Genomic DNA, 15,095 nt, shown 5'->3' with positions numbered 1-15,095 from the left:
AACAAGGGAAAAGACTGCCCACTCTTAGATTAGGTGAGGAGTGGAAAGTGTGTGGACCTAGGTGTTAGGGAGGAACCATTCCTTGAAAACAAGGGTCTTCAGCTCTGTCCTGAAATTCAGAAGTGAGAGGGTGAGTCTGGTGTTGATGTGGAGGAGATTCTCTGGGGGTGTACACAGAGAAGGACTGTCTTCCATTTCTTTTCTTCCTGCACTAGCAGGGCTCAAGTCTGCACAGATACATGCTTCTGGTAGATCACAGGCCTCTGGAGATGCTGAGCTTCACAGCAACGTAAACCAGGGACTTCAGGGTGCCTGCCTTGGAGATGATGGAGCAGCATATTAAAGTGATACATGCTTTCAGTGGAAGCCTGTGCAGTTCCATGAGTGTTTGGGTGATGTGGTTGAATTTGTAGAGACCTTTCATAAATCATGATGCAACGTGTAGAAAACATTTCAAGGATGCCTGGGTGGTAAACAGAAGGCTTTACAGGAGGGCACTGGCACCATCCAAGTGGGAGAGGACTAAGGCTATGACAGCAGATCTGAAGTTGTTTTCTGGGATGAACGGCTTGATTTTCCACAGAGGGGAAATTTTGAGCTAAGTCGTATGCGTCTTTCTTGCTATGGGCTCCGTGAAGGAGAGAAATCTGTCAATATAGACCCCAACAAACTTGGCACAGATGGTCAGGAGGGGTGAGAAGTCAACAAAGTTAATAGCAGAATGCCAGGTCTGGATGTAAGGGTGTTCTCTGTTGTTGCTCAACAGTAGGAATTCAGGCTTGGAGGGGTTGAGCTTCAGGTAAGCCCTAGACATCTACAACTGGATCAATGTGAGTCAGGCCTTCTGCCCGTGGATGTCTTCATTGAAGGATATCTTAAGGTGGAGATGCATGTCAACTTCGTATTGGTGGGTGTGGATGTGTGGTGAGAGGAGGGTTCCAAGCGGTTTGATGTAAAGGTTGAAACTCAAGGGGGAGAGGACGGTTCCTTGCAGGACCCCTTATATGATGGGTAGAGTTGGTGATCTGGAGGAATTCATTTGGATGTATTGTTGGCAGTGAATAAGGCAGGATCTGAGCCAGCTAAGGGTGGTCTCTCTGATCCTCATGCAGCAATGTAGAATGTTGATGAGTCTGGTGGTCTACTGTATCAAACGTGGCTGAGAAGTCAAGGAGAACAGGAGGCAAGGCTGGGGATCATCAAGGATTTTAAGCGAATTGTCAATCACCTTGATGCAAGCTGTTTCTGTGCTGCATCTGGGTCTGAAGCCAGATTGGTAGGACTGAAGGAGGTTGTTGGCATCAATATGTTGGAGGAGCTTCATGGCTACTGCTTTCTCAAGTATCTTACCTAGGAAGGGAAGATGGGTGATTGGGTGGTAGTTACTGCTGTCGTTCGGGTCCAGTGTCGGTTGCTTGAGAAGCGGGAGTATTTGTTTGTTGCATCTGATATGGCGAAAGTGGCCTTGAGTGAGGGAGTTGGTAATTGCCAAGTAAAGGAGGCGTGCTTCAGTTGGAAGGGTCTGGAGTACGGAAGCAGGAAGGATGACATCTGTGATGTACTTGTTCTGCAACATGGAGCAGCTGACAGACACCAGAACTCCAATAATACATATTTGAAGAGCTCAGGCAGAAAGCTTAAGCTCTCTTCTGCTAAATGTAAACAGGGGTGGGTGAGCATTTTCTGAGTGACATGGGGCATGTTGGGGTGTATAACATTGAGTTAACAGGTTTTATTTATGTATGGATTTGATGCATAAGCCTTATCTCGCATATAAAGGAGTCCAGATTTAGAGCCTGGCAATGCAGCAGCTCAATTTTGTAAGCCCAATGATCCTATACAATGAAGATCACAACACATTTGTGTTTTTGACAATAAAATTGAGCATTAAACATTCAGTCGCTGACTTTAGCACTCAAGCTTCAGTCACATGTTTGTGGGTAGCAGCAGCAGAACCTGGGGCCTGAAATATATGTTTAAGAGGCTATTGCAAGAGCGAGAATGCACGAGACGCGTGATTTATTTACCACTTGACTCTGAGGGCCAAGGGAGCGCTGAGGTGTCTGCACAGTGATATCATTAGCAACAGGCTTACAGAAGAGCCCACAGGGTAAAGCATTCCTGGAAATATGAAAGTCATGTCTCTGTCTGTAGAAAGAGTGCAGACTACATCAGAGGAGACCATGTCCTCTGAGAGCAAGTCAAGTCCCGCAGCAATGCATGCACTGAAATGAAGCAGCAAGAAGCACTGTAAACATGAACTAAGGGAAAAGAGAGTCCTGCAGACGACAACTGAGGAATCTTGGGGAACTGCAGATGCTATATAAGGCATTTGAGAGCACTGCATGTGTCAACAGCAGCATTAATGGTCAATACATGACTCAAATGAGGTATTCTAGAGCACTGCAGGTGCCAACAACAGCATCCTGGGTCACTCCAGGTGTCAAATGAGGTATTCTAGAGCACCGCAGGTGTCAACAGTAGCCTCCAGGGTCAATCCAGGTGTCAATTGAGGTATTCTAGAGCACTGCAGGTGTCAACAGCAGCCTCCAGTGTCAATCCAGGATGCAGATGAGGTATTCTAGAGCACTGCAGGTGTCAACAGCAGCCTCCAGGGTCAATCCGGATGTCAAATTAGGTATCCTGGAGCACTGCAGGTGTCAATAGCAGCACCCATAGTTAATACAGGCGTCAAATGAGGTATTCTAGAGCACTGCAGATGTCAACAGTAGCATCAAGGGTCAATCCAGGATGCAGATGAGGTATTTTAGAGCACTGCAGGTGTCAACAGCAGCATCAATAGTCGATCCAAGACTCAAATTAGGTATTCTAGAGCACTGTAGGTGTAAACGGCAGCATCCAGAGATAATCCATGTGTCAACAGCAGCCTCCAGGGTCAATCCAGGTGTCAAATGAGGTATTCTAGAGCACTGCAGGTGTCAACAGCAGCAACCAGGGTCAATCCAGATGTCAAAATAGTTATTCTAGAGCATGACAGGTGTCAAGCCAGGGATATGAGAGTGCTGGAGGTGCCAACTGAGGTATCCAGGAGCACTGCATAAGTCAACCAAAACATTGGGGAAACCCACAGGTCCCAACCAAGGTCATCTGTAAAACACTGGGATGCCAAATATGTTTTTGTCTGTTACCATCTGGTTAAAAATGTCTTTTAGACATAGAAAACGAGTTATTCCATTGCAGCACAATATATTCAGTTAGTCTAATAAAAGGTACGAAAACTCGAGGTTTTGAGATTTCTTTGCAGCTGTAAACCAGTTTCTGTGCCTTCAGTCACATGATTTATCATCAATATGTGTGTTCTTGTATCTATTACTTTCACTGAAGTCCTGTTAAAAATAAGCATTTGTAAAGCCATGATTTGGAAAGATAAATGTGTGTGTGCAACAGGGATTGTGTGTTTTGGGGCATTGGGTGAAAAGGTGGGTGTTGGCTTTACAGCCCCTAAAAGCAATTAATTAAATAATAATAAAAACTTAATATACAGCAAATTATAAGACTGGGCGACATTTTAAATAAAATAGTAGCCTTGACTGTGCTCCTCCATGTCACCTTCCTACCGGTTACCTTGGCCCGATGCTGTGACGCTCTTCTTAGTTCACCCCATCCCTGCAACTCCATCTCCCACCATCAACACAGTTCAAGCACATTGTATCTCCCCAACAGCCAGCATGGAGTCCACCCCAATTCCTCACCTGGGTTGCTGTATAGTCAAAGGCCACATCAAACATGTAGGATTTCTCCCTGGATCGATTGGCTCGAAGTATGTCATCCGGGTCTTCTAGGGGATCCATGAGCACCACCATCTGAAAGAGGTCAAAGGGTACGAGAGCTAAGAGGGCGAGGAACAGCATCTGGCACAGCATCAAAGAACGAGAGATGAGACAGCACCCTGTGCATGAAAATGCAAGAACACACCAATGGGGTATGGGCGAGGTGTGATCAATAGTGTCAAGAGGTTGCAAGAAATCCCAACCCTTGTCAGCAGGCCAGCTTTACTTATTCATTTATTTATTTGGATTTATCAAGCGCCCAGCGGCCCGGAGGCATCGTTAAGCTTTACATTTAATGTGTTAGCACCTTTGTTTACTAGGACAGTACTAGCATGCATTAGAAGATCTGATTTAATTGTCTGGGACTGTATTTCTCAGAAGACCTGCTAAAATTAATACTTCTATTCAACGTTGCTTCTTTACCATCTTGTCATACTCTTAAGGGGTCAGGGCAAGCATTTCCCAACAGAAAATAGATATTGCTAGCATAGCACCTGACGTACACATTGGAACTTCTTTGAACACTGAGTATTACAAATCTATGAGTGCATAAGACATGTTGTGGTGGTACCCTGAACCCTTTTGGAAATCAAACTTTATTTGTGTATCTGACATATTTCCTTGTTTGGGCATCAGTGTGCTGAAACAGAAAAAAAAAGTGGTGTGTGAAAGTGAAGTTGCCCTTTGTATTCCTCAGTAAGTGAGACTTCAGTCTCAATCCCATGTGTGTTCCCATGCTATTGCTGCTTAATTGAGAAGAGAAAACGTGGATTGTTACGGAATCAGTTATCAACCCAACAACCCATGTGAAATCTCTAAGCCTCACACAAGATGATGCACTGCTCTGTTCTGTTACTAGATGTCCCTCTTCTTCACTGTTGTGCGTGTGTACTACATTTCCCACAGGAAGAAAAGCCATAAGTGCCCCAGAAACAGGTTCCTGCTCAAGAGTCTCTGCTGCCTTATTACATGTAGGTCAGTCGAATCTGTGCTATAAGCTCCATCCATACATACATAACTTTACTAATAATGCATTCTCCACTATTATTTTTCTGGTCACTTCAAGGGCACTGAAAACCATAAAGGGGTGAACCTGCAGAAAGGCCAATAGCAAGTAAATCATTGCTGCAGTCAAGCAGGACAGATAATGAGCCGGGCCTACATACAAGCCAACAGAGCGTGAGACATGCCTGTGGACAGGCCATTAGTGAGTGAGGCATGCCTGCAAATAGGGCAATAGAGAATAAGCTGTGCTTGCAGACAGGTCAATGGAGAGTGAGCTATGCCTGAAGACAGGCCTGGCGGAGAGTCAGCCATTTCAACAGACAGGCCAATAATGAATAAGGCATGCCAGCAGACCAACCAACAGGGATTGAGCTCTGCCTGCAGAGATGCCACTACGTTAAGCTGTGCCTGTAGGCAAGTCTAAGAATGAGCTGTGCCTACATACAGACCAATAGAGAGGGCTACAAGCCTGAAGACAGGCCACTTAAGAGTGACATGTGCCTGCAGACAGAGCAAAATAGAGTTAGGTGTGCATGCAGTCAAGCCCGAACGAAATTGAGCTGTACTTGCAGATAGATCTACAGAGCGTTAGGCATCCCAACAAACAGTTCAATATAGCAGTGGGATTCAAACTGTGGTGCTTCCTCCCCCACCCACTACCCAGAGGTCCAGGGTAGGGTGTGGCTCTTTCAACTGCGATGACAGAACAGTAACAGTGTTTAATAGAAAATAGAAGCAGTTCTGGCTTTTGGCACACAAAGAGGTCTGACAACAGCATTTGTTCATTCCAGGGGGGCTCAGTGGAAACGGTTTGGAAACTACTGCAATAGAGAATGAGCCACGCCTGCGGACAAGCCTGAGCATGAGCAAGCCATGCCCGCAGAACTGGCTAGCATTGGAAAGCAAGTTTCCTTAAAGCAATCAATCTGCAGCCGACCCAGAAATTGGCTACAGTCCTTAATGTATCTTCTACAGGTTCGTAATGACAGGTTCATCCTCATGCTTTAGCATGTGTTATTAGTTATGGGTACACAGCTGTTTCAGATCCGTTGTCAACCAAACACCAAATTTTTGATACCTTTAATTGGACTAATGGAAATGTTATACTGAGATGGTGGATGCATAAGCGTTTGAATTCTCATCAAATTCGTCATCACCTTCCTCTCTGACCGACCATCCCAGGTTAAACTGGGCCCTTTTCTCTCCTCCATCACACTCTCCACCTGCAGCATCCCTCACGGCTCTACCGTCTTGAAGTGGCTCTTCAACAGCTACCTTGCTCCTCTAGCCCATTTGGTCTCCACTTTCTCTCCAAACTTCCAGTGTTATGTGGACGACACACACTCTACTTCTAGCTCCTCACCACGGCCCCCTATTCTACCTCTCTCATTCCTGACTGCCTGATTGCTATTCAGGCATGGTGTGCTGTTAACGATCTCTGCCTTAATGCCAGTAAGGCTGAGATCCTTCTCATTGGGATCCAGCTCCCACCTTCCCTCCTACTCTCTGGCCGCCCTCCATGGGCCCTCTCCCAAAACCCCTATTGTGAGGCAAAAAGCATTGGTCTCATCTTCCACTCCTCTCCCTCATTCTCTCTTAATATCACAGATCTTGCCAATAAGGCCCACTTCAGCTGCACCTCCTCGGAGGTACTCTCCCTTTCCTCACTTTCCCCCAGAAACTCAATGTCTCCAGAGCTCTGGTGCTCTCTAAGCCGGACTACTGCAAAAGCCTCTTCCTCAATCTGCCTAAAGCTTCCCTTCTCTGTGCTAAAGGTTAAAGCAATGCTGAACCACACTGGTTAGGAGTTGCTCCTTTAGGTCAGTGTAGGTTTATCCAAAGCAGGTTATAAAACCAAAACAAGCATGTTGGCTGAGACTAGTTGCATGTTGAGGGTAAATGCATCATGCTGAACCTGTCAAAGTTTTATGTGGGTCATCTGTTAAAATGCTGAACTTAAAGTGAAAAGACTTAAATGAAATTTTGGAAGGTGATTTCAGAGTACTGGTAATTTGATGTTAAACAAGGTCTGCTGCACCATACTGAGGTCACCTAAAAGCAGGGCCGGAGTACCTAATAGTCCACTGGGGGTGACATTGAACATAGTGAAACTGATCGTGCTTTGTCTGCAATGCATTTGCACTTCAAATGACCACCTATGCTCCAGCCAAGCTGCACTGCCCCGCTGTCCCAGGACTTGCATCTATGTTGAGATCCCATCCTAGGGCTGTTTGATATTAGCTAGCAGGCATACTGGTCAGACTTGGGAGTGGAGCCTGTTCATGTTGGGTATTGGCCACAGCTCTTTGTGATCATATTAGAAAGAGAGAGTGTGTGGGTGTGGGGCTGTGTGTGTTCATGTAGACCACAAACACCTACCTGGGCGTATCACTCCATCGTTTCACCTGGCCCTTCCACTGCTACTTAAGAAGTCAGACCAGCAGCAACATATTAACTAGACAGGGTGCAGAAAGCATGCAGGTGTGTGCAGTACACCGCTCTGTAGCCACTCCACTCCCCAGCTAGCACATGGCCACTGGCAAGTGTTGACGAATGGGCGAGAGGCTCAGGTAAAAGTAAAGATCTATGTATGCATTGGGGATGCATAGAGCCAGTGCTCATGGTACATCTGTTCTTTGCAGATGAACCATACAATAGCACTGTCCATACTCTGCCAATTGTGACTGTGGTGGGAGCTTGCCCCGTCTCCGAGCAGGTTGTACCTGTATCAGTCAAGGAGGAAACCCTACATTGGCATGCATGTTGTACCTGTACCAGTGTGTGAGCGAAGTTTGCCTGGTCCTGTTTGTCCTATACATGCACCCATTAATGAGAACACTTTGCAGATACCTCTGCATACAGTTTCTCCTGCAATGCTGTACTAGTGCACATTTGTTAGGGAAATGTTCACTGTCCTCGACATTCTGTACCAGTACCTGTTTGCATGAGACTTGCACCGACGCTGCTCGCGTTGTTCCTGTTTGTGAGAGAAGCTTGCAGTGACCCTGGACATGCTGTATCCGTTTGTGAAGGGAGATTGGAATGGCCATGTCTGTGCAGTACATCTTACACATTTCTGGGGATGCATGGCCTGGCACTACCCATGCTTACCATGTACCCATTTGTTAGGCAAACATGTATTTTGCCATTGTCTATACTGTGCTCGCACTGACCCTGTCCATTGGATGCCTTTAAGTGTTAGTGAAGGAAGCTTGCATTGGTATTTCTTTCAGAAGAAGCTTCCACTTGCCCATGCTGAACCTTTAGTTACTTGCTTACCCTGATGCAGATAGAAGCTTGCACTATTCCGGTCCAGGATATATGTGAATGTGGGTGTTAGGGAAGCTACCTACTGCAGTATCAAATAGATTGTGAAGGAAGCTTGCACTAGCTTGTCTCGGGTTGTGCCTGCTTGAGGAAAGCATGTGCTGGGCGTGTCGATACTGCACCTGTGCCATTTGTGAGAGAAGCCTGTGCTGGTCCTGTATGCGCTGTATTTGGAGACCTTTCAGCCTAGGCAATGACTGTTGTGGGTGCTTGTGAAGGGAATTGGCACTGCTGTTGCCCAGGCTGCACCTGTTCTGAATGTAATGGTAGCTTGTAGCGTTGCTGCCCATGCTGCACCTGTTCTGCATGTGATAGTAGCTTGTAGCGTTGCTGCCCATGTTGCACCTGTTCTGCATGTGATGGTAGCTTGTAGCGTTGCTGCCCATGTAGCACCTGTTCTGCATGTGATGGTAGCTTGTAGCGTTGCTGCCCATGCTGCACCTGTTCTGCATGTGATGGTAGCTTGTAGCGTTGCTGCCCATGTTGCACCTGTTCTGCATGTGATGGTAGCTTGTAGCGTTGCTGCCCATGCTGCGCCTGTTCTGAATGTGATGGTAGCTTGATGGTAGCTTGTAGCGCTGCTGCCCTTGCTGCACCTGTTCTGCATGTGATGGTAGCTTGTAGCGTTGCTGCCCATGCTGCACCTGTTCTGCATGTGATGGTAGCTTGTAGCGTTGCTGCCCATGCTGCGCCTGTTCTGTATGTGATGGTAGCTTGTAGCGTTGCAGCCCATGCTGCGCCTGTTCTGCATGTGATGGTAGCTTGTAGCATTGCTGCCCATGCTGCGCCTGTTCTGCATGTGATGGTAGCTTGTAGCGTTGCTGCCCATGCTGCGCCTGTTCTGCATGTGATGGTAGCTTGTAGCGTTGCTGCCCATGCTGCGCCTGTTCTGCATGTGATGGTAGCTTGTAGCGTTGCTGCCCATGCTGCGCCTGTTCTGCATGTGATGGTAGCTTGTAGCGTTGCTGCCCATGCTGCGCTGTTCTGCATGTGACGGTAGCTTGTAGCGTTGCAGCCCATGCTGCGCCTGTTCTGCATGTGACGGTAGCTTGTAGCGTTGCTGCCCATGCTGCGCCTGTTCTGCATGTGACGGTAGCTTGTAGCGTTGCTGCCCATGCTGCGCCTGTTCTGCATGTGATGGTAGCTTGTAGCGTTGCTGCCCATGCTGCACCTGTTCTGCATGTGATGGTAGCTTGTAGCGTTGCTGCCCATGCTGCACCTGTTCTGCATGGAATGGTAGCTTGTAGCGTTGCAGCCCATGCTGCGCCTGTTCTGCATGTGATGGTAGCTTGTAGCGTTGCTGCCCATGCTGCGCCTGTTCTGCATGTGATGGTAGCTTGTAGCGCTGCTGCCCATGCTGCACCTGTTCTGCATGTGATTGTAGCGTGTAGCGCTGCTGCCCATGTTGTACCTGTCCAGTTTGTGGAGGGAGCTTCCAAAGCTCCTCCTTGTGCTGCACATTTTTTCTTTTTGTGGGGCTAACTTGCTCTCATGCTACAAATATTGCACCTTTCCGGTGTGTCAGGAAAGTTTGAACGTATGCTGCTTGTGCTGTCTTTTACGTGTGTGAATGAAGTGTGCACTGTTTCTGCCAATGCTGTACCCGTTTAGTGGGTTTAGGAAGCAGAGTGGTGGACGTTCACGAAACACAATTAAGGACTTTAAAGAACAACCTGAGTAGTGGCAAGGGAGCTTTTGGGGGCAGTGTGTGGGAACACTGCTGGATTATTGTAATGGGCTACTAGTTGGCACTTCACAAGCCAATGTGAAAAAATGGGAGACTATCCAGAATGGGGCAGTTAGAGCTGTTTGTGGCATTAGACGCAGGGATCATGTCTCCGATGCCCGCAGGAAGCTACATTAGCTCCCCCTTCATCAGAGGATACATTTAATAATAAGGACCTACTGACGCAGCCACGCTTTAATCTCAAGAGAGTTGGTGGCCTGAGTTTTAATGCCTGGGCTCCAGGGGTCTGGAATGATCTCCCCCACTCCATCAGGCAAGTGCCGTCAACTGCCCAGTTTAGGAAAGCTTTGAAAACCTACCTGTTTGATGGAGGTGATATTTAGGCCTCCTCTCTTTTTCTCCTCCTTCTCGATTCAATGACACTGCTTCTGGCTTCCCTGCTTGCGTTTTCTGTTTGTCCAACAGCACAGCGAGTAGAGCGCTCGCTTTGACATCTGTGCAGAGCCTGCTGACACAGGTTCGAATCCTGGCAGGGTCAAACTCAGCCTTTCATCCTTCCGAGGTCAATAAATGAGCACCACACACTGTGGGTAATAATAAGCAGCGCTCAGATACCTGAGGGTTCACAGCGCTATATAAATGCTAAATTATTATTATTATTTATCTGTGAGCGCTCTGAGGCCTGAGGGCGTGTTGGCTCTATAAAATACTTCTTTAGAATAGAATACAATATGGTACATTTTACATTGGGCCTGTAAAATTGGTTTAAATATCCCATATACTCAGTGTACTAAAGTCCAGGAAATGTAGTGGATGCAGAGCTTTTGCCATTTCTCCACTCCACCTCCAGGCTGCCAGGCTGGGAGGCAGAGCCAGCACCCCATCTGTGTATCGGGCATTAATGGCAGCCATTGTGTGCAATCAGCCTGGCCCACAGAACTTTCACCAGGGAATTGCCTGCAACACTAGATGGCGCTGTGGGTAGCGTACCACCTACTCACGGACGGAGGGTGCAGTCCCACTTTGAACCTCTTCCCAGATATTGGAGACGCCAAAGCTATTCCCTCGGCGGTGCCGCGCATGCAGAGCCCAACGACGGGTATTTCTTTGCCATCTCTGATGCCCGGGAGGAGGGTACGAGCAGGACCACATCCTCTCGCTTTCCTTTACTCTGCCACTCATTTTAGTGAATGTTACATGGACGCAGATGGAGGCAGGATAGAGGTAGAGATATGGAAAGAACCCCATCCATGGACCCCGGTCAAATCAGGCCGGGGAGGGGTGCCGGCGGAAAGCCAGGGTTTGTGGAAGTAGGCAATGGCCTCTGGCAACCTTTAAATAGATGCCGATTGAATCTTATTAAAGTGGCCCGCAATGGCCTTCTACCCGATACTAAAGACTTGCCCTAGTCATGCCTGATATGTAAAGCTCTACACCTGCTTGATTTGGTCATTGTTTCTAACCCGGCCGGTGTGTTATAGATTGAGTGGGTAAAAGAGAGTGATTACATTGTATCTTGCTATGAAAAGAAGGAGAAAGCCAACTTGCTAGCGTGGTGGGCAGGAAATGCATGTGAAGAAGTGATGGCACGTCTGTCATAGGGGGTTGGAGGCAGGGGAGAAGCGAAATGAAACTTCGTCTAGTAAATCGAGCTAAAGAGCTCTCTCCCTATATTAATGAACAAATTGAGATATACTCGTTACTGAACTGTCGAACTTGTCTGTCAAACAACACAGAAGCTCTTCTTGTGTGGGTCGGCATTCTGCACAGACACTCCTTGGCGTGGGTCTGTTCACTGGCCTGGCCCTTGTGCTGCTGCTGGCTGCTGACTCTCCTGTTGTCCTCTGCGTCACGTACCCTTCTGCCCCACTAAGGGCACTGGCGATTATGTGTGTTTAAGACACACCACATGCTGGCTGCATGACAGAAGAAAGAGGAGCAGTGGCAACTTAACAAGGCCTGTGCCTGTTGAGTGCCCCCGCCAGCAAGCAGGTTGATGTGTGCCATGTGCCAGCCATTTCATGGTACATATGTATTTTGCTTACCATGTTTTCTACTAGTTTAACGTGGGCATGTTCACTATGTTGGTGTTTTCACCAGACCAGCGCCGTTTTGCCGATATATATATATATATATATATATATATATATAAAATTGGTTATTTATAACGTGCTTAATATCCAGAAGTTTCTAAGTGCAGACCGGGGGTTCGAACCTGTGTTGCTCCATGTCGCCTTACTTCCAAGGCGAACACGTTGGCCCTGAGCTATCCTCCTGAAAATGTTGTATTGGTTATGTATATATATTTTGTGTGTTGTGTGTTTGGGGTAGATGATTGGTGGTGGCAGTGAGGGTCAGGGTGAGGTGGTGTGGGTGAGAAGGGAAGTTGGCGGGAACCCCCCAATTTAAAAGAAAAATCAACAAAAACATGCACAGTGAAAACATCACAGTGAAAATACCCAGGTGTAAAATAGCCGAAGTGAAAACTCATGAAAGCGTATTTTGTATTTTATTCATATTTATAGAGCGATTTCGCCAAAGCACTTCACAGGATTTACAGAGAGCAGTACAAAATGTGAGTTTGTTAAGGTACAGGATTGGCTAACAATGCAGAAAGAAAAACAAGTTGTTGGAAAGAGGAAAGAAAATAGGCTTTTAATTTGGTACAGAAGATGAGAAGTGCAAGGTAAAGCACGAAGGTCAGGAGGAGGAGCGTTCCAGAATTCAGCTGCAGGAAGGGAGACAGAGCGACAACGAGAAGGGGCACAGAGGGATTGAGGGACGGAGAGAAAATGAAAGTGTTTTGAACGAAGATACAGGGGGGCAATATGGGGATACAAGACAGCACAGGTAGAGAGGAGCTTGAACATGGTAGGATTTGAAGACAATCGTAAGCTCATGGAAAAGAAGATGAGATTCAAAGGGAAGGAGAGAAAAGAAGGCACAATGTGAAAGAGGATTAAAGAGGTGAAAAGAATGGAACGCGCTTTGTATAGTTAAAAATTAAAGACAGACCGGAGTAAGATAAAAAGAGGGAAGGCCCACTAGGAGGGCAGAGCAACTATGACGTCGAGAGTGAACAGAAGAGATGAGAATTTTGCTAGCTTCAAAAGATAGGAAAGGTCCTATACAACGAATATTATAAAGATAGTAATAACAGATATGGGCAGTAGTAGAAATATGATGGGAAAACAATAACGAACCAATGGGGAAAAGGGAGAAAAGCAGAAGGAAAGAAGAGACCTGAGGGAGGGGGAGACGGGAAAGCAGAAGCAGCTGTAAAGAAAAGAATTTCAGTTTTGGACGCTTTGAGATGTAGGAAGTGAGCTCATATCCAAGACTGAACAGCAGAAGGACAGGCTAAGACGGACAATTCTCACCTATTTAAAATGATTTAATAAGGCATAAGCCACAGCAATTACCTGAAATTGTCTTTCTCTTAAAATAAGCAACTAGTCTTGATATTCTGCTAATTTGTATTACACTACTATGCACCTAAAATCCCTAACAGCAAAATACAACACAAGAGGTTAAAAACTAATATGAAAAACTGGCTCCATGAACAGAAGAATCTAACCAAGGTATGGCTGCACACATTAACCTCCCCACCCATGACTCCTAAACCTGACTCTACCACACTTTTACCTTAGGAATCTAACTCCTGCCCCAGAGTGCATTAAGATATTACCGGACAACCTTGACACTTCCTCTCTTGACTCTGGGAAAGTTTAGCAGACGTGTAGCTACATCCACCTGTTTTATGTTTGTTGTAACATGAATAAAGTTCACACGCGAGAATTTCTGTTACTCATTGTGCGTCTCCAAAAGCTTCACTCACACTATACAATCGAACGTCCAGCTCAAATATCGGATACTGACTGTAAGTAAGCAAGCTACTTGGATGTGAAACCTTATCCCATACTTCCTCTTCTTTGTCCATATGTCACGCAAGTGCTTTGAAGAGACCCCTTTGTAAGTTAACGCATTGTAAAACTCAAATATTAATTTGCCCGCTAAAGATTTTGAAAAGACAAATGTGATGCTCAGAGTCTCCTTAGCAACAATGCAATATAATTTACTTAGCCTACAAGGATGGACTATGCCTGGGATTACTCGTCCATAGTATCTGGGCACCGGATATTTAGACAGGAGAATGCTTTTCACACAATCTGCATCATTTCCAAGTGTTTAGAGTTCCTTTGGGCATAGAACCTCACACATTATATGGTAACTCGTTTCTATACAAAAGCAGTTTCACTGAGCACTTGTGTAATCCTACACAATGATATAAGGGTGGTTTATGTTGCAAACAATCTTGTATGCACTGCAAAAAACATTGTGTACATGCAGAGAAATGACATTCTTAAAATGCACATCATATGTTGAGTCATTTAAATATGCCTTGCTTGCAAAGTATTGTGGGTCTGCAAATATCCCAGTGAGTGTTTACTGCTACAATCCCTCACTTTTTACAGTGCTCTTTCAACTAGTATTGGAGGCAAGCACAGGGGCCTGGGATCGGTATGTGTGGAAGCATCACTCCTTGTGGGTGATGAACAAAGCAGCACATTTCAAAGACCAAGTCAGATATTTCGGCAGAACACTGAAGGAAATGTGTGTTTGCTAAAGGATAGGACATTCTAGTAGCCATCTAGACAACAGCACCTTCTTTTTCTTTCTATGATCAACTGCTGAGGGCTTTTCAATATAAACATGTGCTCTGTGTGTGCAGTCTCTAGCATATCCCTGCATCTTATCTAACTGATCACAAAGAATTGCAGAAGAGGGATCCATGGTTACAGAAGAAGGCACTAAATCATTTGTATCTTTGATGAATTGATGCAATTAACTTAAACAGCATTTATGTGTGATTTTCTTCAACAGGGCTCCATAATAAACCTCAGTAAGGCTCTTGTTTAATTTTATCTAGGCTGTGGTACACATGTGTGGGCAAAACTATACACTTTATTATGTGCCCTGTCATTTCACTCCCTATGTCAGGGGTACAAGCAAGGCTTTAATCAGATGTTGCTCCCTACTTGGAGTCAAATGATTTTTCAGGGAGTAAAAAAGTGATTAGCTTTGCCAATCAGGATACTTTCTGCTTATTAAAAGATGCTCTTTCACCATAAAATTCATTTTGAGATTGGGCATTAATATTATTAGAGTCCCTTCCTTCCTATGCCACCCCTCTACTGGTCACTAATTCGATAAAATATCAGTGGAGCTTTGTGAGTTGAAGCAATGATATGTTCATTGTTTCTCATTTTTGTTAGGCACATTTT

The 15,095-nt window shown here is 45.9% G+C and overlaps 1 protein-coding gene across 2 annotated transcripts in view; it reads right to left on the bottom strand.

Moving 5' to 3' along the window:
• KIF19 (kinesin family member 19) overlaps nt 1–15,095 on the bottom strand; it is a 447,302-nt gene that overhangs the window by 219,844 nt on the left and 212,363 nt on the right. For both annotated transcript variants that reach the window (XM_069655131.1, XM_069655130.1), the window contains exon 3: nt 3,714–3,824. In XM_069655131.1, the coding sequence (XP_069511232.1) occupies nt 3,714–3,824 (111 nt within the window). The remainder of the gene's footprint in view (nt 1–3,713; nt 3,825–15,095) is intronic.

This window comes from Ambystoma mexicanum, chromosome 3q (genome assembly GCF_040938575.1).
Source record: "Ambystoma mexicanum isolate Mex_15411 chromosome 3q, UKY_AmexF1_1, whole genome shotgun sequence".
Classification (NCBI taxonomy): domain Eukaryota; kingdom Metazoa; phylum Chordata; class Amphibia; order Caudata; family Ambystomatidae; genus Ambystoma; species Ambystoma mexicanum.
The sequence above is the reverse complement of the archived record's forward strand: the minus strand, read 5'-3'. Positions and strand labels throughout refer to the sequence as shown.